This window comes from Pleurodeles waltl, chromosome 12, assembly GCF_031143425.1.
Source record: "Pleurodeles waltl isolate 20211129_DDA chromosome 12, aPleWal1.hap1.20221129, whole genome shotgun sequence".
Classification (NCBI taxonomy): Eukaryota; Metazoa; Chordata; class Amphibia; order Caudata; family Salamandridae; genus Pleurodeles; species Pleurodeles waltl.
In genome coordinates, this window is record NC_090451.1 from 283951444 (window position 1) to 283973717 (window position 22274).

The following is a 22274-nucleotide window of genomic DNA, read 5'->3' on the forward strand; positions in this document are numbered from 1 at the left end:
TAGATCAGACCTATGGTGTTGAAGCTCCAAGAAGCTTGGGAGCAGGCCAGACACCTGCCGCTATATCACTACCAATTACAGTTGGTCCCCCGGTGCCGTTATATGCACAGGAGAAAACAAGGATGTGTGAACAGGGAGTCCTAACTCATGAAACGATAAGAGGAGGACCTATTATAACTCCACAAATAATGGCACAGAGAGGACAGGCTTGTGAACAATCAAGACCCTTAATGGACCTTAGTCCAATAGGGGCACCTCTTGAGGCAATGCGACAAGCAGGATTGGGAGTCCTGACTCCCCAAACTAGGAGTACAAATACCTCATACACTTCAATGATACATGCAGGGAACATTTCACTGCAGGGTTTTACAGTACAACAGTTAAATGAGTGGTTAGAGAAAACTTGCACATCACAAAAGGCTACAGCAACTGCAATCGAACCTGAGAAAGAGAAACACGATGAATACCTAAATCTAGTACGACTAGGAGCAGAAGCTGCTGAATTGGTGGATGGAACAATGGGAGTAAATAGGTTGGAGTCTTACACTGAGGCAGAATTAAGGTACTTATGCCCTAAAATCACCAAAGAGGTAGGCAAAGTACACCAGAAATTAACGAATTTGGCAGACAAATACAATATCGACATTGGAAACACAAAACATTTGAAACGGAGTTACAGATTAGATTTTGACTCAAAAGATTTTGAGCACATGAGATCTGCAGGCATGAAGACACATTTGAAAGAGCTGCTGCAAAGCGCACAAATTTGGGGAGCACTAGAGAAATGGGAAGGCCGATGGATGAAGAAAAGAGATAAGGGGAAAAGAGATAGTCCAGTATCTAATGAAACAACAGTCACACCAAACTTAGAGACAGTGAAAATCCTACCTATGAGAGAAACAGCTGGTGGTGTTTTGGTGCATGTGCCTTGGTCCAGGGGAGACATTTTGTCCTTTACGAATGATTATCCCAGGTTAAGAGAAAAAACGATCGAGTGGTATCAACAGACAGATAGATTCGTAAAGCTTGCGAAATGTCTCTGGGAAGACTTAAATACCTTGTTTGAGATTATTGTTCCGCCAGACTTGTGGCTTGAGTGCAAGAGAGGGGTAGATTGGCCCACAAAGGAACCGGCAAGGGATAAAGTAACTGGAGCGCCTTCTGAAGAGGTGATGAAATATTATCATAAAGTAATTGAGTTTTTGAAACAAAAGGTGTCGCCGAAGGTGACTGATTGGCAGAAAATTGACCGGACCTCTCAAGAGGTTAAAGAGTCAATACATGCATATTATGAAAGATTGTTGAAGGCATTCAAACATTACAGTGGTACTGACACAATTGAGCCGAAGGACATGAATCATCTTGTGTTCAGATTTGTCGAAGGGCTGAGACCGGAGGTCAGCCAAATGATTAAAAATCATTTGATTTGTTGGCAAGCTAAACCGATTGATGAAGTATTACAGTACGCGAAATACTGTAGTGACGAAATTGAGTTAAAGCAGAAAAAGTTGAAGAAGAAGGTGATGGTGATGGTGATGCAGATAAGAGCTGCACAGGCTGGAATACAGGGAAATGGTGTTCAGCAAATGACACAGCAACAACCGCAATTGAATGGTGTGTTTCAGGCACAGCCGAGAGGTAGAGGTCGAGGGTTTGTGAACCGTGGTGCGGACATGAATAATGTTGTTGTTCAAGGTGATGGTCAAGGAGTGAAAAAGATGTCACCATGCCATGCGTGCGGGGGCGTGGGACATTGGAAACGGCATTGTCCAAATATAATGCAGGATGGTACAGTTCAGCAGAGTGTCAATGCCGGTACATTGCAAAATTCACGAGGTTCAAGAATGAGACACCCGAATCAGAACTATCAAAATAATTTGGTACAAATGTCAGGGGTGCAACCTATGCAGCAAATGCAAATGCCGCGTTTCCAAACAGTGTCAGTACAACCAATGCAACAGCAGATCCCTATGGTGCCTAGACAGCAAATGCAGTTACCCCTAGCTCCGATGGGACAGCAACAGGTGACGCTTCCTCAATAGGTCACAGGTCAAGTAACAAATCAAAACAACACTGTACAACAATTCCCATTACGAGGTGAAAATGAGATGAATGAGGATTGGTCAGATGATAGCTCAGACAGTGAAGAGTGCAGACTCGCCGCATCCTTAGAGGTAGACCAGAGAGGCCCATATGTGGAGGGAAAAGTAATGGGCTACAAAGTCTCATTTTTAGTCGATACAGGAGCTACACGCTCTACTGTTCGCAGTGTAGAGGTACCAAGATTACCTCTCTCGGGGCGCACCATACGAGTGGTTGGTGTAGCTAACCAGTACCTGACTAATCCAATCACTGACCCAGTGCAGGTTGAAATCGGAAATTTCCAGGGCCTGCATAGATTTGTTGTATGCGATTCAAGTCCAGTATCCTTGTTAGGAAGAGACTTATTGTGCAAAACCAAATGTTCAATTACCTGTTCCAATGGTGGAATAGAGGTTCAGACAAACAGTGATGATGAGGCAGATGAGGGTCAACTCATGGAAGAAGGAGGAGAGATGAATGAAGATTACCCTCTAATTACCCTTTTCCCAGTATTCACCTTGATCGATCTACCTGCTGATCTGCAAGGATCGGTGATAGAGAAGGTGTGGGATTTGACTGGAAAGGAGGTTGGATTGATAAAGGGAGTAAAACCAGTCAAGGTGCAGATAAAGCCGAACGCAGTATTCCCACAAGTGTCACAATATCACATGACTCAGGATGTCCTTATTGAAGTGACACAGATAATTGCAGATTTTCTCAGACAGGGAGTTTTGAAAGAGGTCCCGAGTAGTCCGTGTAACTCTCCAATTATGGGTTTGAGAAAGCCCTGTGGGAAAGTTCGAATTGTGCAGGATTTGAGAAAAATAAACAAAATCGTGGTAAAATGCTGCCCTGTGGTTCCCAACCCAGCAGTAATAATGTACCATGTTCCTTGTGATGCTGAGTGGTTTACCGTAGTAGACCTATCACAAGCGTTTTTCTCGATACCACTTCACGAAGACAGCCAGTTTTTGTTCAGTTTCAAATTCCTGGATAAGGTACACAGTTGGTGCAGAATTCCTCAGGGGTTTTCTGAGTCACCATCCATCTTCAATCAGATATTGAAGAAGGATTTGGAACCTCTTGTGCTACCTTACAATTCGACTCTTGTGCAGTACATTGATGATTTGTTGACTGCATCCAAAACCAAAGACAGCTGCAAATATGATACCATTGCCTTATTGAATCATTTAGGGAAAAACGGACATAAAGTATCACCTAAAAAGCTGCAGTACTGCCAAAAAGAAGTAAAATATTTGGGGCATCTGATTGAAAAAGGGTCTCGAAGAATATCAAAAGAGAGAATAATGGTTGTTTTACAAATGAATACCCCAACAACAAAGAGAGATGTCAGAATGTTCTTGGGAATGGTGGGCTACTGTCGCCAGTGGATACCCAACTTCTCGATCATTTCAAAACCATTAACAAAACTGACAGGAAAGGAAGTTAAGGATGAACCATACACAATCACATTGACAAAAGAAGAGCTTGAGTCATTTCTAGAGCTGAAAGAATGCATGTGCAGGGCTCCAGCATTAGGAATGCCTGATTATGAGAAACCATTTTTGTTGTTCTGTCATGAACGTGATGCTTGTTCTTTGTCTGTTTTAACACAGGTCCATGGAGATGCAAATCGCCCTGTAGCATATTTTTCAGCTACTTTGGACCCTGTCGCAGCAGCCTTACCGGGTTGTTTGCGAGCAGTCGCAGCAGTTGGTCAAAGCCTTTCACAATGTGAAGGCATAGTCATGGGATACCCCTTAACAGTATTGGTTCCACATTCTGTTGAAATTCTGCTGACACGAACTAAGACACAACACATGACAAATGCCCGACTTACCAAATATGAGACAATTATTTTGGGGTCACCTAATTTCACATTGAAAAGGTGCACTGTACTGAACCCGGCAACTCTACTTCCCATTGAGAATACAGAAATAAAAGATGGGGAAGATTTTGAGCATGATTGTCTGGAGGTAACTGAGCTCAGTACCAAACCTCTCTCAGATATAAAAGATACCCAGTTGAAGGAAAACGATTACATTATGTTCGTTGATGGGTCCTGTCTAAGAGATTCATCAGGAACCTTGAGAGCTGGTTATGCAGTATGTACCATATCCGGTATAGTCGAGGCCTCCTGGCTCGAGAAAGTGTTTTCTGCACAAGTGGCAGAATTGATAGCTCTCACAAAAGCCTGCCATGCTGCTGTAAATCTAAAAGTCACAATCTATACAGACAGCAGATACGGATTTGGAATTGTACATGATTTTGGTCAACTCTGGTCACAAAGGGGGTTCATGACATCCTATGGTTCACCAGTGAAAAATGGAGAACAGATAAGAGATTTGTTACATGCGATTCAGTTGCCTCTTGAAATTGCTGTGGTGAAATGCAGTGCTCACACCAGATCACAAGATTTTGTGTCAATGGGGAATGGTTATGCAGACCAAGTTGCCAGATTTTGTGCATTGAACTGTATATCTTTTAAAGAGCAATGGGAACTGTTACCACAACCTGAGAATGACACAACCTTAAGTCTAGCATTACGAGTGGTTGATACTTTAGACGAATTAAAGACACTACAAAGCCACGTTGGTAAGGAAGAAAAACGTTCCTGGCAGAAAATGCAGTGTGTGCAGAGAGCAGACGATATTTGGGTATCAGGAGAGGGAAAACTAGTTTTGCCAAACAGTCTTCTGTCGCAATTTGCCCGATTGTATCATGGGCAGGCACATTTGGGAAGAGATGCCATGATCAGATCATTTAAGATTGATTGGTTCAATCCAAAATTCAGACATGCCGCAGAAATTACTTGTCACAGGTGCGTCATTTGTCAACAGATGAATGCTGGAAAAGGAACTGTGGTAACTTTGAGCCACATTGGGAGAGCTGGTGGTCCATTTAATAAGATACAAATGGATTTCATTGAAATGCCTGTTTGCGGAGGTTTGAGATACGTGCTGGTGATTGTGTGTGTTTTTAGCCATTGGATTGAGGCATATCCCACACGTAGGAATGACAGTCTCACAGTTGCAAAACTACTACTCAGAGAATTAATACCCAGGTTCGGGTTTCCGGTTTCTATAGAATCAGATAGGGGAAGACACTTCGACAATGAGGTGATTAAACTTCTGTGTGCCGCACTCAACATTGAACAAAAGCTGCATTGTAGCTATCGCCCTGAAGCCTCAGGACTAGTCGAGCAGATGAATGGTACTTTGAAATCAAGAATAGCAAAAATGTGTGCAGCAACAAACATGAAGTGGCCAGATGCATTACCTCTAGTGCTGATGTCTATGAGAAACATGCCAGATAAGAAAACAGGATTGTCCCCACATGAAATCCTCATGGGCAGAGCAATGAGGTTACCGGCGGTACCTGCAAATGCACTAGTGAATATTACAGATGATATGGTGTTGGATTACTGCAAAAGTTTGGCTGACATGATTCGCTCTTTCTCTCACCAGGTGGAAGCTAACACGTTACCACCAATCGGCGAACCAGGACACTCTCTGCAAGCTGGAGATTGGGTGGTTGTCAAGAAGCACGTAAGAAAATCGTGTCTTGAGCCGCGTTGGAAAGGGCCATATCAAGTGATATTGACGACCACTACTGCTGTGAAGTGTGCCGGGGTTCCCAACTGGATACATGCCAGTCATACAAAAAGGGTAGCGTGTCCTGTTGAAGAGGAACTTGAAAATTCCGGTGCAGCAACCTCAAGAAGAGAAGTCTCAGAGTCAGAGATCAGTCAAGAAAGATCTGAGACTACAGGAGAGCCCGCTGAGAACAGCCGTGTCCCTCAAACTATCAGTGAGTTCGAGAGAGGTGACGAAGTGCCAATCTCAGTGGAGGCAGCAGGAGAACAAAGTCAAGGAGAGGTTCTCCCAGAAGCAGACGAATACAATTCAGAATCTGAATACAGTGTCGAACAAGGAGAGAGAGACGAAGAAGTGACAAATTTAAATCAGAACGAATCAAGATCTGCCGAACGAGTTCCAAGCCTATCAGGAGAAAACACCATATTATCAGAGGAGGGTGCTGTCCAAGGTACTGAAGGAAAACGCCGAAGTAAGACGAACAGAGGTGACAATTGGCCAGACAAATCACACTTTAGAATAAGAGAAATAGCAAACGAAACAATAATAGAGGAAAGCGATACCTCACGGGTAGATGATCTGAGTGAAGGAGAACAGCAAGGTGAAAGAAGAATAAAAATAAAAAGAATAGCAAACAGAAGATATACCGGACCTGAATGGGCATATGCTACAACCTCTGAATGGCAACAAGAATTCTTAGCATTCTGTTTTGATCGAGAAATACCAGGCCAGTACTACGGTACCTGAAGAAAATACAACAAGAAAACTGAAGATAAAAAAAACATTGAAAATTGTGAAAGCTGAAAAATAATAAACAAGAATCTTAGAGAAGAAATAAAACTACCGGAAAGTGACATTAAACCTGGATTTGACTTATAGAAACCTGATTACGACAAGCTGCTAACCTCAATTGACGAAAAGGGTCCTGGAGTGAGTGAAGACGCTGTAAATTACGCAGAAAGAGTTTGCTACTCAGAGTTGATTGTTAATCTGCTATTTGATTCTATACAAACATGGCTTATAGTAACAAAGGAAGTAAAGTGTGTGGCTGGTTAGGACTTATGATAGGTGCTGTATGTGCAATAATGATTGTGGGAGTGATTGTGGGAATGCCATGGAAAGAGAGTGAAGCTATTAATGCAACTTCAAAACCTGAGACTACTACTACAATTAATAAACTATCACCATGGGAGAAATTTGAGCAAGACACAAAACATCTGCATGAGGGAACTAATCCAAAAGGGGAGCTTTCTACTAATGTTTTCTATCGCCTACTAAATGAGTATGTGGAAACTATGAATGCGAAAGACTGTTATGTATGCACTAAAATTCCTTCATCTGTGCAGGAGGGAGTTACTTATCATAGCCTCCCTCTTACGTATGGGATCAGCTGTAGCTTGCTACTAACAAGATTTTATAATCAAGAGCATGTGCAATATTTTTATTCAAATTTAGATGTTGTGTTTTCTTTTGTGCCTGTTATTGAATTCTTAAATAAGTTAGCTAAAGAACATGATATAAAATTAGTTAGAGGATTCTTTGAGCCAACACTAACATTTGGAACTGCTTATGCACATCGCAATAACTTAACATGCTTACTGTCTCCTGTAGAGAAAAGCTTTTTAGATCACACAGATGATAGACGAAAAGCATTAAAGAAAAGATTAGAAAAAGTTTTAGAAAAACGCACTTATACAAATGATTATGCTTATACTGAAATTAAAAACAAGGCAAGTTAGCTATAGATGCATTACACGTAGGTAGACTCTGTATTTATAGACCAAAATCTGATCAAGATAATTTGTTTGTGGGAACGAGTGAATGTAGGCATGTGTTTTTGTTTCAGAGCAAATGGACCTTTATGTTAAATGGACAAGACCCAGCGATTCCTGGAATCTATTACATCTGTGGGTTAAATGCATATTACCGTCTCCCTAAGGGATGGTATGGGACATGTTATTTGGGAATAATATTCCCAAAGATTTACCAGATTGATGACTTAAAACAACTACCTAAAACGTTTGAATTACAACATACCAGACAAAAACGAGAATCAGTGGCGGCTGTCATTGGTGACATATTTGGAGCTATAATCCCTTCAGTGGGGGTTATTCTAAATTCTATGAAAATTCAAAAGTTGTCTACTATTGTGGATAACATGCTGACAAATTTTACAGGAGCTATACTTCTGATGGATACTGAACTTGCTGCAGAAAGAGCTATGACTCTTCAAAACCGGCTTGCTTTAGACATTCTTTTAGCAAAGAGTGGAGGTGTGTGCAAAATGCTTAATGAACGACATTGTTGCTCGTATATACCTGACAATAGTAAGAAAATTAGAAGCATGCTTACTAACCTAACTAGAGATAGTACAGATTTGAAGGATCTAAAAGAACTTGGTGTTTGGGAGAAATTTGGAAAGGGAATTGCCCGAGTGGGAAGCTGGTTTACCAACATTTGGAATGGGGTACTTGCAAAAATTATGATGGGATTATTAATTGTTCTGATTTGTTTACTGGGATTTTGGGGAGCATGCAAAATTAATGAAAAAGTGAAGAAAAATTTGGCTAACAGAACCAAAAGAAACAAAGAAAGTGAAAGAGAGAAAATGTTTAATGAAATATGGGAAAGTTCACATAAAGGAAAAGATGTTGAAATGCGCATTATGCGTAAGGTGAAAAATTAAGACCTGGAAGATTTGTGATGACGAGCGTCATCAGAGGAGGGACTGAGAGAGCGTATTTGATATTACATATTATAGACGTGAAATGCTTATGTCTAACAATGCTGTATTAATAAAACATTCATTAAAAGCGTATTCATAAATATGTAGAATCGTTCACATGTATAAACTAATGTCAACTGTAAGAAATAATCGTTTATAGTTTGCCTAACTGAGCACATTAAAACGTATAAAACTGCATTCATTAGAACTCGTATATCTTAAGTTAGCATGAGCCAAGCAGAAGCTGTGTAGCTCTCATATTAAAGGCGTATTTTTCCTGTCTCTTCAGTGTGCGGACTTGCAAACGACCATGACCCAGCTATTGTTCTTTCTGTATTAGTTTGAAACATGGGGACATTTTCCCATCCGCATGCTAGCATCTTTTAGTATAAAATGATTGTGCTTCGAAACATTTGTAGATACTACCAAGGACAATGAGACGAGGGAAAGAGAACTTTCAACCTGAGACGTGTGCCAAGATGATGAAGTAACCCCGGATATGCCACCCACGGAAAGTCGATTATGAGGACCAATCAGAAGACAAGAAAATATCGAGAGATGACAAATGCATTACTTAATGTATAATTTGATAGGTTAACAATGATGGGGTGTATTGACTAACCAATAGAATTTTGGGGGAATGACTCACGAGAAAGGGATAAAAACCCATGACAGGGAACAAACGGTGCCAATTAGGTAGGGAATGATATTGATTGCATCCCGAAACTCTGTCACACTATTTTGTGATTTGAGACTTAGACAAACCATCCTTGCCCATATTACTGCCCCTTACACTCCTCTCCTTATGAGGAGAGTGTCTTGCCTTTAACTTAGATAGACTGACGGCGATCTAACTGATGTCCTGAAGACGAAGACTGATCCTGAATGCTGACTTAATCAGAGGAGGGTAATTATAAAATTGCTAATGAGAATTCATTTTGCCTTTCTTTCTAGGTACCAACTGCTGTATGTTTTTATTAGAGACCTTAGTTAGATGTTTTCCAAATTGGTGTTCAAAATTGTTTTGCATGACGCCCAACATGCTAATGCTAATTAGAGGTTAGATGAGGTATTCATTCTGACTGACAAACTGACGTGACTGACATGGTGCTATGCTGAACTAGTATCTTAGAAAGTTCGATGTGTTATAATCTGCTTATATCTATCTGATTGTCTATGCTACTGATCTTTGCATTATCGAAAGCTTATTGTGGTTGTCATCTTGTAATTGTGCTTATATGCTTCTTGACTTTGAGATTAATGCCTTTGCTACTAGATTGTAATCAATAGGGAATAAAACTCATAAACTTCATTAAGGTGTGGTTATTCATGACTGAAAGGTCATGGTTGCGCCGAATGTTTAGTAATGTCTAAAGTAAGAGATATTTTGGTGTTAAACGTTGACAATGTTATTGACATATTGATTGATATTTTGATCAGTTATCTCGTCCTACGGTGTCTCACCACTGGGCCCAAAGGTTCATTGGCCTAAAACGAGTCCTGATGTGTATAAATTGACATAGACGGACGCGTTAGCAGTTCAAACTTTGCTGGTTTTGTATATATGACATTGAACTTTCTCGTTATTTATTTAAACATGATTTGGAGCTATATTTGACTGAAATATTATTGTCTTTTGCTACTTTTTCATTTAAATAAATACAAAAATTTAAAAAAACATTTCTACTCAGCATATGCTTCATTCTCACATGCCTACCCTGGCACTCAGACGTGTTACAATGAAATCTACAAAGGACAACTTGTTTTGTCGACTTCCGGTGGTACTTGACCTGGTTAATTGGGAGATACTCTCGGATGATTTAAAAGAGCTGGAAATTCTGGCAGGCTTATTAGGAATATTGAAAGAAATCTATAAAGAAAACTGGGCAAGACAGGAATTGGACCATAATGGTGCTTTAGTGGATAAAATTCCAATAAGGAAAGGTTTACAACAGAGCTATTTGTTGGCACCCGGGCTGTTTGCACTATATTTAATGGACTTGCCATCCGTCTTGTTAAGTACAGCTTCTTTTTCTCCAAAGATGGGAGGTTTTGATGAGTTGTCTCCTTTACGCTGATAATTTGATGATTATAGACATTGTCCCACTAGGATTACAAAGGAAACTGAATGCTTTCCCTACATACTGAAAATCCAAAAGGCTAATTATTAATATAGATCAATTGAAAACTATGATAGTGTCCATCCAGGAAGAAATTATTTCAATCGTATGTAGTAAAAACAATAGTTTCATAAACATTTACGTATGAAGCTTTCAGCAAATTTAAGTTGGAAGACATTACGATGTTTTGAAATCCTACATGTAGTCAACTGAACTTCTTTGCAGATGCCCCCTACATGCTGTTGTTTTTGACTTGTCAGTGTACAGACGCCTGCTAACCAGCCCTGAGTACCAATGCTCTTTCCCTTAATTGTATGTCAAATTGTATACACCAATTGGCAAGACCATACCACCCCTGTAAGTCCCTACTAAATTGTACTCAGGGTACTCAGGGCAAGGGTCGTAAAGGGGAACCCCAGGCCTTCAGCACTGATTGTGCCACCATGAGTGCCCCAAGTAAAAGAGACTGCAGAGCTGCCATGTCAGCCTGCACGAGCAGCCTGCTGCTCAAGTGAGGCTCTGCCCACACCATGTGCAGAGTCCCCGTTACTGCCCATGGCCAGGTCAGTCACCCCTAAGGTAGGCCTCCTCTGGCCCAGGGGGCAGGGTGCACTGTTCCATGAGTAAGGGCATATGTCCCTGCAGAACCTCAAGTTCAAAGGAAGCCCTTTAAATCTGTAAAGTATTGTATTTTCCGAAGACTTACAAATTCATAACTCTGGTTGTGCAAAAGCTACAAAGTTTGTTTTGTTTTGTTTTGTTTCTAAATTAAGATTCAAATCTAATCTATTTTCTAAATTTGCATCAGATTTCTCTTGAGTCATGTCATTTACTTATCGTCAATGTTGGTAATGTGAAATGCTTTACACATGTTCCTCTAAGAAGCCTGACAGCTCTTTGCCACACTACCAGGACTGAGCTAAGCTTTGCTGAGAGTGAATCTGAGGTCCACTACTGGGTATTGTGTTGGTATTCCATGGTAAGACTGCCTAGGCATACCATTTAATACTTTCACCTTGCTACACTATGCATTACCTACTATTGCCGGGCTATGTAAATTCAGGGAAGATTACAGTAGTCCTGATTCATTCCCAGTACTGACAGCATTTAAAGTAATGGTACAAACCTAACTGCTGTACAAATCAGATGTTTATATATGAGCAAGACACAGCATTGGGAAGGAATTGAGGATCAATGCCTCAAATCTGTGTTGAGTTTGCCCAAATCATCAATGGTACAGGCAACAATCATAAAGACAAGTCTGAAATCTTGGCATTTACTATCCATGAAGCAAACCTTAGGGTGTTGTAATAGATTGATAACTTTTGCGGGACGATAAAATTGCCTCTTATTGTAAAAAAGGAAGCATAGGTTAGCGATTTAAAATGGGCAGCAAGTTTGAGAAAGCCATTGGAAAAGATTACAGTCCAACTCTATAACCTCTCCCATTTCAACATTCCCAATAATGTTATCTAAATCAGAAATACGATGGATAGGTATAGCTTGAAAAGAACACTATTTTAAGGAGTTATCATTGAAGACATCTACAATATCCCTGTGGAATTCATGTAGTAGGGGTGATATCTAAATGTTTTAATAAAATAGGGGGAGAGAGCTGTAAATGTGGAATAAGCATGGAATGTTCCAGTCAACTTATTTAAGTCGATTGTTTTTTCTATTATAGGAAAAGCGTAGTATTAAAAAAAACTTTTTAAATTAGTATAGAATAACTACTAAACTTGAAGCAGTGTATTTTGTTTGTTCGATATGCAGTCCTTAGTTGTAATTTGTGCTGTGGGATTTCTTTTTTTTTTTTAAATCACCTGTTAAGAATTGTAAAGTTGAATATATCTTTTTAGAGTGGTGAGGTGTAACAGAGTAAGTTCATGACTTCATTTTATTTATTGAAACTTATATTTGACTTTGCAACTCCTTGCAGAATTAAAAGGAAATGGTTCTGTGTTCCAAATTAACTTTCTTTTCCTCCTTCTGCTTTCCCTCATAGAACACACAAATACAATTAAACCTTAGAAAATAGTTCAGTTTGAAACAGCGGTAGGTCTACATTTGAGGCTCAAACCTTTTGTTTAAAAAAAGCAGAAAGGTGCAAGTCCGCGATACACTAGTTCAGTTTAAACAGTTTATTTGGGGGAAGAAACAAAATGCTGTAACAAGCAAAATTAATGAACAATTGCAGAAAAAGGAAAACATTCACAATACATTTTATAATAAACATCACAAATTTACAATTTATTTTAGGGTTTCTGACACCTACTACTTTAATGTTAGCCACAACTTCACTGGATTCTTCTTTCTCACACCACATCATATAAAATGTATACAAAAAATTAGGTTCATATTAACAAAAGTACAAAGCTATATAGTTTTATCTCAAATACATATTTCGGTCCTAGCACCTAATGAGGAGCAGTTTCAACATACCTCACAGTAAACTATATCGGCCCCATAATCCAATGCCAAAAGACGCATTGGCAGCATCCCAACACGGACCATCGGAGCAAGAATGTTCTTACTTCTGTAACAAAGTGCTGTACTATTCATAATCATTACGTTTTTTCCTGTAATCTGAAAGACAACAATAGAGCAAAAGATACATAATTTGATATGGAACATAAGATCATTCACTTCCTTAGATTGGTAGCTTACTACTAACTTAACATCGGCAAAAATGGAAACTCTCATTCAATGTTGTGAGGAGATAATTTAGTGAGCTACTGAAGCAATGATAGCACAACCTACAGGTCACAGGCTGAACTCCCTTTGGCCAGTGGCGGCTGGCAGCTTTAGGAGGGAGGGGGGCGGGCGGGAAGCACACACACACACACACACTCATTCATTCATTCATTCTTTCAGACATGCACGCACGCACATCCATTGACAACACTCATAACATTCAAACATGCACGCACACACCAAACATTCATTTTAAAACATCACACACTCATTCTTTCACACACGCACGCACATCAATTAACACTCATAACATTCAAACATGCACGCATGCACCAAGCATTCATTTTAAAAGATCACACACACTCATTCTTTTACATACACACACACACGCACACACATCCATTAACAACACTCAAACATGCACGCGCGCACCAAACATTCAATTTAAAACATCACACACATACACACACACACACACACACTTACCTTCAGCCTCCAGGTCCCAGGAAGGTGGGGACTGCTGCCTTCCCTCATTGTCTGACTCTAGGTCAGCCAATGAGGGAAGGCAGCAGTCCCAGCCTCGTCACAGAGTGGGATGGGGTCAGTAAGACTGCTGACCCCACCCTACTCTGTGACGAAGTGTCACTGATTGACACTCGCCCTGGGCGCTTCGGGGCTTAAACCTGAAGCGAACAGGGCGAGTGTCAATGGGTGACGCTTTCCTCGTCACCCAGAGGAGGGTCTCAAGGAACCTTTGCTGAGTCGAGGAGGTCACACCCATAGGAGCTGTGACCTCCTCAGCCCAGCAAAGTTCAGCTCAGGCAGCCAGGAGTCTGCGCAAATCGCGCATGGCTCACTTCTGGTTGTCTGAGCTGAAAATGAAGAGTGTCTATCAGGCTGGCCTTTGTTCAGCCTGACAGACACTCTTCATGAGGGGCAAAAGGTGGGGGGGGGGGCTAGGTCCCTCCGCCCTAAAGGACGGGCTGCCACTGCCATTGGCTAAAATAAGAATCTTATCCTTTCAAAACCAAGGCAATAAGTAGAATCGGGTTCAATTCACATAAACAAGCTACCAAACTGGTGCCATGCAGCTGTACTAGCAAAAAAAAATAGATGGAGGGTGCTTCTTCTTTAACCACATAGAATATATTTACCTCCGAAATGTCATTCACTGCTAATAATGAAAGTGGAAGTCGTTCTGGGAGGGAATCCACAGAAGTCAGGAATATGCTGCCTTATGTAAATAAAAAAATAAAAAAAGAGTGTCTCTTGGACCTAACTAAAGTAATTTCCTCAAATACACGGGTGAGGGTAACGTGAGGCAGGCTGATTTGCTCTTGTGCTGTCAGGACAGCAACCTACCAATCGTTTCTTCGCTTACCCTCGCATATGCAGAGTGCAAGTATTTGTGTCTGAGCGATGACCAGGCTTGGGCTTGCCCACCCCTTGCCAGCCTTCGAGAACTTGAGGGAGGCTTTTGGCAAAATGTTGCCTTCTTTTGTCACGGCAGGAGTAGGCGCAATCTTGGCCTTTTATAGTGGGTATTTGCTACTCAGGTCTCTGTCAAATTCATGGGGTGTATTTGTTCAGAAGTAGCCCTACCCTTGCCTTTAAAGAAATAAATAGATCTAAAAAATGAAATAAAAAAAATGTGCTGGACTACGGCTTATGTCACAAATTCTTATTCTTGTCCTTTTGGTATCCTTTTACTCATTCAATAGCATCTCTACCTCGCACATGTTGCCATATCAATTAATGGGCCTTCTCACATTACCCCATTTTTGGTGTACAGGTTCACATCATCCCTATTCCCCTGTAGCTAGACTGGCAAGTCTTTGTTACAATTATAATTTGCATAATGATATACCCTCATCTATAACACTGCCAGGCAATATATCCCATAACACAATAACAGCACCACGGTGGTCAACAAGCATGACATACAAATGCATCCAACATAGACTCAAAATAAAAACAATTCTTTTTCAGCCCCACACACTTCACTGCATAGCTTGCTCTATTGGTGGATAAGCAAGTCAACACCCCACATAACATAAGGGTAGTAAGTGCTATACAAATGCTACTTCATAATACAAGTATTTTGTAACAAACAGCAAATAAGGTTTGCTTCATGGTGGTCCCTCTTACTCCTCAACCCATTCCCTACTACTTGCCTAGTGTCTCATTTACTATAAATCCATAATTTCACATTCATTGTCAGAGTCAGCTTTCAAGAGACATATGTAAAACTGAACTAGTTCCTCTAGTGCAGGTTACAAGTAAACAACATAACCTCAAGGACCGAAACAGCAAACTGGTGGTGATTTAGTGACTGTCCTTGTAGCTAACGAACTACAAGAAGAGAAACTTTACGGCTTTAAAATAAAAGGGATGATTGTACTTCAATATCGTTTGGCATGATTCCAGATTTTGAGTGCTTGGATTGAAAAATATGAGGTTTAGCTGCCTGGCGTGGTGAATCGAGATGGGCTTCACACTGAAGAAACAAGGTATTTCTATGAACGAAAGGATAAGCATACCAAGAGGGGTGTTGGTGAGGTAGAGGAGTGGTAAGTGGTGAAATGCTGAAGTGGCTGCATGAAATTTGTCATTGATGCAGTCATTTCGATTTGTGCAGAGATATTGGGTGGTTAAAGGAGGTCCTGAAATCAAGGAGCGAGAATGTGTTTGGAGGGCGCGGGGGGAATCAGAGATTTTGTGGGTCAAGCAGAGCATCTTGTAGTCACCCCTATCACTAGGAGTCTGAGAGGAATTCCCAAGATGGGATGAAGGGCAATAAGGTGTCATTCGACTCCTACATTGTATGAAAGCAAATGAGTAGTCTGAATTCCGGATGTGATAAATTATTGACTGGGGGTGTATAAGGACTTTTATATGCAGAGAGGTCAAGGACAGCTTGAGGATAGAGCAGTCATACTAAAGTCTGGTTTATGTGTTAATAAATGAGTAGACACTTAGTTTGCAATGCATTCCATGGAAATACATTTCTATAAGTTATTGGGCGCTACCAAAGGGGCTTGAACCTTCAATATAATGTCTGCTGTTATATTTTTCAACGTGTATCCAAAGTATTAATAGTGCAGAGAGGCTACACTGATTTCCAATTACCACAAATACCCTCCTACTTGAGATTTGATCTAATTGGGTCTGGCCACGTAAGATAGAGAAAATAAAATAACTTCAAAAGATATCTGATTGAATGCAGTTAAGAGGAAATGGAAAGTAAATGAGAAATGTAATGGTACGCTATGCTTCAAATGCCAAATGACCTACTTTTAAAACTGGTTCATCAAAATGGTTGTTAAGACAGTATGGAACTATTTTTGAATGTAGCATCCATGTTTACCTGATTGTTTGAGATATGGCCAAGATGTCTCTCATCAAGACTCTCTGAATTTGAATAGAAATTAATAATCACACAAGCAAATGCTGTTAGTGGTAATTACTATTCCGAGCTACAACCAAAAAACGACCTGCAGTCCTCATGAAGAACTAGCAGTAGCATCCATGAAGGTTATCATTTGCAAACCAATAACTTAATAATTTATTGCACTGTAAAATAAATGTTACTAAAGAAATGGAGGTGGCGTCACAAAGTAAAGCTTTTGTAGCAACCAACATGAATTTAGGGGGCTTCTTCCAGCACAGACATCAGGAAACCTATCAGACAGTGTGATCTATGACTTTTCGGTTATTATGTTGCGTTCCTCACTCACCACGTGTTGGTGATGTGATTATTGGTGACATTTGGATGACAACAGTTAATCCAGGAGTGCCAAGGCAGAGAAATATTCACCCAAACTGCAATCTGAAGGAAAGATGACACATGTCCCATCTGCATCTTTTGTGAAAGATTATATGGATCTTTCGCATGGCTATCATGACCCATCTTCCTCAATAAGTAGACAAACAAAAGGAAGTTGCAGTTCGTCTTATCTAATCTGAAAGAATAGGTCAGAAAGATAGTAGTTCACAGAAGCTGCTTTTATCAGGGGTGTGGAATTCTATAGCCAGACACCCAGGACATATTGTTTGGAGTCAAGGACAACAAGTTTTCATGTTTATTTCATTCTTGGTGTAAGTAGGCCCAACCCCCGCACCACAAACCCTTTGGCTGCCAGTTTAGAGGGAAAGAAACTGTCTGCAGTTGAGGTAATATTTGTATCCATATGTTAATGCTGTTCAAACTTGCATTTAGGGTTCATTAATGCAAAGCCTTTAAATTAGGGTGAGCACTCTAAATAAACACTATAAGGTCATACTGCACTACTGACAGTGGTTACAGAAAAAAAAGTGTACAGATGTTTAAAACGTTTAACAATATGAAGCTATGTATAATGCTCCCAGGATGCTTTTCTATTAGATGCAAATATTTGCAGAAATTTAGAACCAAGATTGTTGATTCTTTGCTTTCAAAATAAAATGTTGAGAGAAAAGAAATGCAAGTAGAAAAAAAAAATGTTTTGCTAACTTTCTGAGAAATTGTAGGTACTATTTATTTGAAGCATTGTTTACTAAAATGTGTTAATGCATGCTAATATTTCCCCAAAAATATTCACTTTGGAAAATCAGCGTAACCATTTTCAACAAGAGTATGAGAAACATGAACTAAACAAGCACTGGCAAAGCCAACCGATCGGACATTCGTTGTCAGTCTTTTGGTTTTGTCTATGCGTGTCTTGTTTTGATATGGCTTTTGTATTGTTGTGGAGCCACCAGTCCCTCACCATTATAATAAACAATGGCAAAAAGCAAAAACAGTTTTTGGGTCTCAAAAAGCACACATTGCCAGAGTAGTTCCTGGCACTGAACAAAATTACTGTGAGTGCCAATGTGCTCCTTGTGGAAGAGCAGTGTTCCAAAGTGCTATCTGTAGAAAACAAGAATACTATCACTCACAGTAAAGCCAGCCGAAGGATAGAGAGAGAAGCAGAATTTTAATAAAAACAAAATGTCTTGTTTAACGCCAGACCCAATTAGGGGCCCAATCCTTAAAGAAATTCACAAAAGTGCACCCATGGTATACGTTTTTGCATTTATGGTTTTCATGAATTCATACGAATTTTACAGAATTAGTCAGGAGCTTGTACTCCTAGAACATGTTTGTGAACTGTATTTTATCACAAGCAAATATGCACGTGTAGATTTGCTCATGGGAAAATCTACTGAGAGTTTATAAGTTCACTTTTGCACCAGCCACTTTTTTCCCCCCAACGCTGGAAAAACTTCTACTTCCGCCCTTGTCAGGAGTACATTTCAAACCTTTCTCAGTACAGGAAAAGATTAGAGAAGAGCTGGTGAAAATCCTTAAAACATGCATGTTAATAGGTTTGCAGTGACTCAAAGGCATTCCAGCCCTGGAACTGCTTCCTCCAGCCCCAGAGTGTAGATTATGCAAAAAGGTGGCAAAATAGGAAAATTTATATAGCAGAGCTTGAAATTGCTGGTATTCAAGCCCTACCATAATATTAGCCCTGGCATAATCAGAGAGGCTATTATCAGAGCTCTTACATAATGAGACTGCTGCACTACATGGCTCCAAAGGGACAAGTAGATTTGTTAACATGCACAAGTAGATTTAATAAGCAACCTAGCCCACGGACCAGCAGATTTTTTTTTTCTTTTTAAATTCCACACCCCTGTTTCATGTTTTTTCAATTTTGTATCTTTTTAATCCTTCCTTTGTAAAACATGTAGATTTCAAATGAGGCAATACTTCTCATTAAACTCCAATTTCTATTTAATGATTGCTTCCATTACCTGACGAAATTCCACTAGGGACTTTGACATCGAATTCTACACCTATATAGCTCATACCATATTCATATTTTGATTAATTCTGGTATCTGAAGCAGAGAGGATCCTTTCGGGTCATGCTGTTTAGTGCAGATGGATTTTTAAATGTAACACATTTAGATACACCTCCAAGGGGTGGCGATTCCAGTTCTTCCACTCTGTGGATAAAACAGCAAACACAAGTGCAATCAGATGGTCTGGGAAGGATTACTCCCTAATCCTCATTACATGTCAGTTAAACAATTTGTACAAATATTTGTGTTCTGGTTTCACCTTACACCACTCCACAGTTTGGTACAACAGTACTTTGTGGGAGTGCCCAACTCCACACTCCGGAGAAAAACATCGATACTTTTAATCAGTGATGTTCTTGAATGCTCTTCAGGAGCTTAGTTGTCTATTTGTGAGGATGCTATGTTGTGGAGGTCAAAGGAGATAGCTGTATGGTCAGACAGGCTCACTTGCAAACAAAGGATTAAATGTAAGTTTAGTCATGTTGGTGGAGGTGAAGTAAAGGGTGTTATCTTTTGTGTGTTTCAGGAATGTATCATGTTGAGTATTGTCAGAACACTTTCCTGAGGCACAACAAGTTTCAACAAGAGTAACCTTTGCTCGTCTTTGATAGCATGATCTGAGCAACAGGGGAATCCTCAGTTAAATGCATAGTGGCATAGTAAATAACAAAAGGAAAAAAAAATGAAGAACTTAAGTTCCACAACAGGTTTAGTATAAGGAAACCATTTCAGCAATTGAAAATTGTCTGGGGAGATCAAACATAAAGACGGAATACAAATCTAATTTGCAAAAGATAAGAATGTATAAAAACTGTGTCCCACTAATATCCATTAAAAAAAGGGAGTACTGTATCATAGGTGCACAGTGGAGGGTAGCAACACACTATGAATATTCTTCAATCTAAGAACCTAAGTTAAAGGGTGTTTATAAAGGTCAAGCAGCCTGAGCTGCAATCAACCTGCATGTTGTGGCCTACTGCCTTTCTGGGGGAATTTCAAGGCTTTCAAATGGGTGGACTGGGAACTCCAGCTGGACCACTACTTTCTAAGCTGTTGTGCTTAATTTCTGTTCTGTTCTCTGGGGACCCAGGACTTGAGAAAGATACTTGGGGGTTAACCTTCACTGAGAACAACTGCAGCAGGTCCTTATGGTAGTCCTAGTTGAATGGGATTTCTTCAAATGGACCACCAGCTCCCAATGGAACAAGGCTTTGAAACCACTAGGATCTTAAGACACATGTTCCACAGAAGATCCAGTGTTTCAAAGTAACTGATAAGGGTCTACTCCAATCTATATACACAATGCTTCCAGTTAAATCACAGTCCTCTACAAGCCAGAAGCTCTCTATGGACAAATGTGCTCTTCTGCAAGTACACAGCGCCAGAAGTTAAAGTTCTCTCAGCAGGCAAACCACACTTTTCACAGCAAACTTGGGTCTTAACTGTCCACGATAGCTAGATCAATAAAATGGTCTCCAAAAATTTAGATTTCAGTTATGAAGTAGTTGAGGAAGTCAGCAGTAGGACAACATCTTCATATATCCCACCAGTAGGTAAAGTACAGAATTTCTTGCTTTGCCTTCCTGTTCCAAGACATCTGAAAGACAAATCTTTTTGGTGTGGGCTTCTGAAACGGTCCAGTAAAATGTTACAGAAGACTGATCGTGGACCATTCCATTCACAATTCCCACAGTGTAGCCTCCTCATCAGTACAATACATGTCCTCCCATCAGAGTAGACCTAACAGCCACTGCTTCTCAGAGCAACTGTACTAGCTAATCTAGCATGGCAGAATGTCTAAATATCCAGGCAGAGCTTTGTCCAATTGTCCAAATCTGTCCACTAAACGCCAGTTAGCTTGGTCCACCTCATATTATAAAACTCTTTTTTGTTAATTATAACAAAGACAGTGACACATGGTTCTTTATAGACACCTGTATCATATATAAATAAATAAATAAAACAAGTACTAGAAGAAGTGTAAAATCAATTAAAAAAAATGTTATAGATTTCCCACAGTGGCAAAACAAAATTTATTCATCCCCTTTTATAACTGTTCTAATCAATCATGCGGACTCTAAATGCAATATACACAGGCTATAATTACTTACATACAAAGAATAAAGTCTCTCCATTCAGGGAGGCATGCAATCATGTGGCTGGAGGAGTCCCTGCACAAATTCCTTTCAGTCTCTTAGCATGTCTGACAGACTCTGATCACTACATGCTCGAGCAAGGTATAGGTTCTCCAATGTAGAATTATAGAACATTTCCCCAACATTTTTCAGATAATCAGCCGATGGTTGGGGTTCTGAGAGCAACATTTCATAACAAACGTGCTTTGCTAAGATCAGTACATACAGAAAGGGTGGTTTTCTTTTCAATGTGCTTTTCTTTTTCATAAGGAAAATATCCAGCAATCTGCCTTTCCAAGACTTCCTAATATGCAAATTAGTGCCGCACAACTATCTTCTTCCTACACTCCACTACATTAATTGATAGAAACGTTTACCTTCCTGTTGAAATTGAATCCTATTAAGACTAATTTTTCCTTCTTCATTCCAGTGACTAACACACCAGTTCACAAACGTCTGGAAGTCCTGATCCTCTTGGGAATTTAATCTACAATTACCCAAGTGCCAAACGTACTGGGTTGCACTGTAGACAAAAACCTATGATTCAATGAGCATGTCAATAAGCTGACAATAACACCTATAGGAACACATGTGCCCAGACAACCCAGAGTTCAATTACACCAGCTGACTTTAGATCTTCTATTCAAGCTCTGATACTCTCCCATATAGATCAAATCAATTCCATTTTAGCAGGGCCACCCATAATCAATGGTTTCAACCTTAAAGCTACCCAGCATTCATTAGGAGGTATACTCGCGAATGCAAGGAAATCAGATCCTATAATATCGATCCTAAATCAACTCCTCTGGTTACTGCTAGAAGCACGCATCAATTTCAAGATCACCTGCATAAGACACAAGGTGGTACACTTGCGGAGCCTATGCTACCTACAAGAAAAAGTCTACATCACAGAGCGGCTGACTAACTACAGGAAGGCCGACACTGACTCTGGAGGTCCCTTAAACAAAGTAAACAAAGACTGCCTAGCCCTCAGACTATGGAACCAGATTGTTCAATTTGGAAGAACAATCCCAAACATCTTAATATACATGTGGAAGAAACTGGATCATTGGTAGGGGTGGGTGCCTCCT

The 22274-nt window shown here is 40.1% G+C and overlaps 1 protein-coding gene across 3 annotated transcripts in view; it reads right to left on the bottom strand.

The window, feature by feature from the left end:
• The window catches only part of DUS2 (dihydrouridine synthase 2), a 403339-nt gene that overhangs the window by 352724 nt on the left and 28341 nt on the right, over nucleotides 1-22274 (bottom strand). For 2 of the 3 annotated variants that reach the window (XM_069216243.1, XM_069216241.1), the window contains one exon: nucleotides 12966-13109. In XM_069216243.1, coding sequence (XP_069072344.1) covers nucleotides 12966-13091 — 126 coding nt within the window. In that variant the 5' untranslated portion in view covers nucleotides 13092-13109. Of the gene's footprint in view, nucleotides 1-12965; nucleotides 13110-19055; nucleotides 19134-22274 lie in introns of those variants that run through there. The other variant, XM_069216242.1, reaches the window with a different exon arrangement.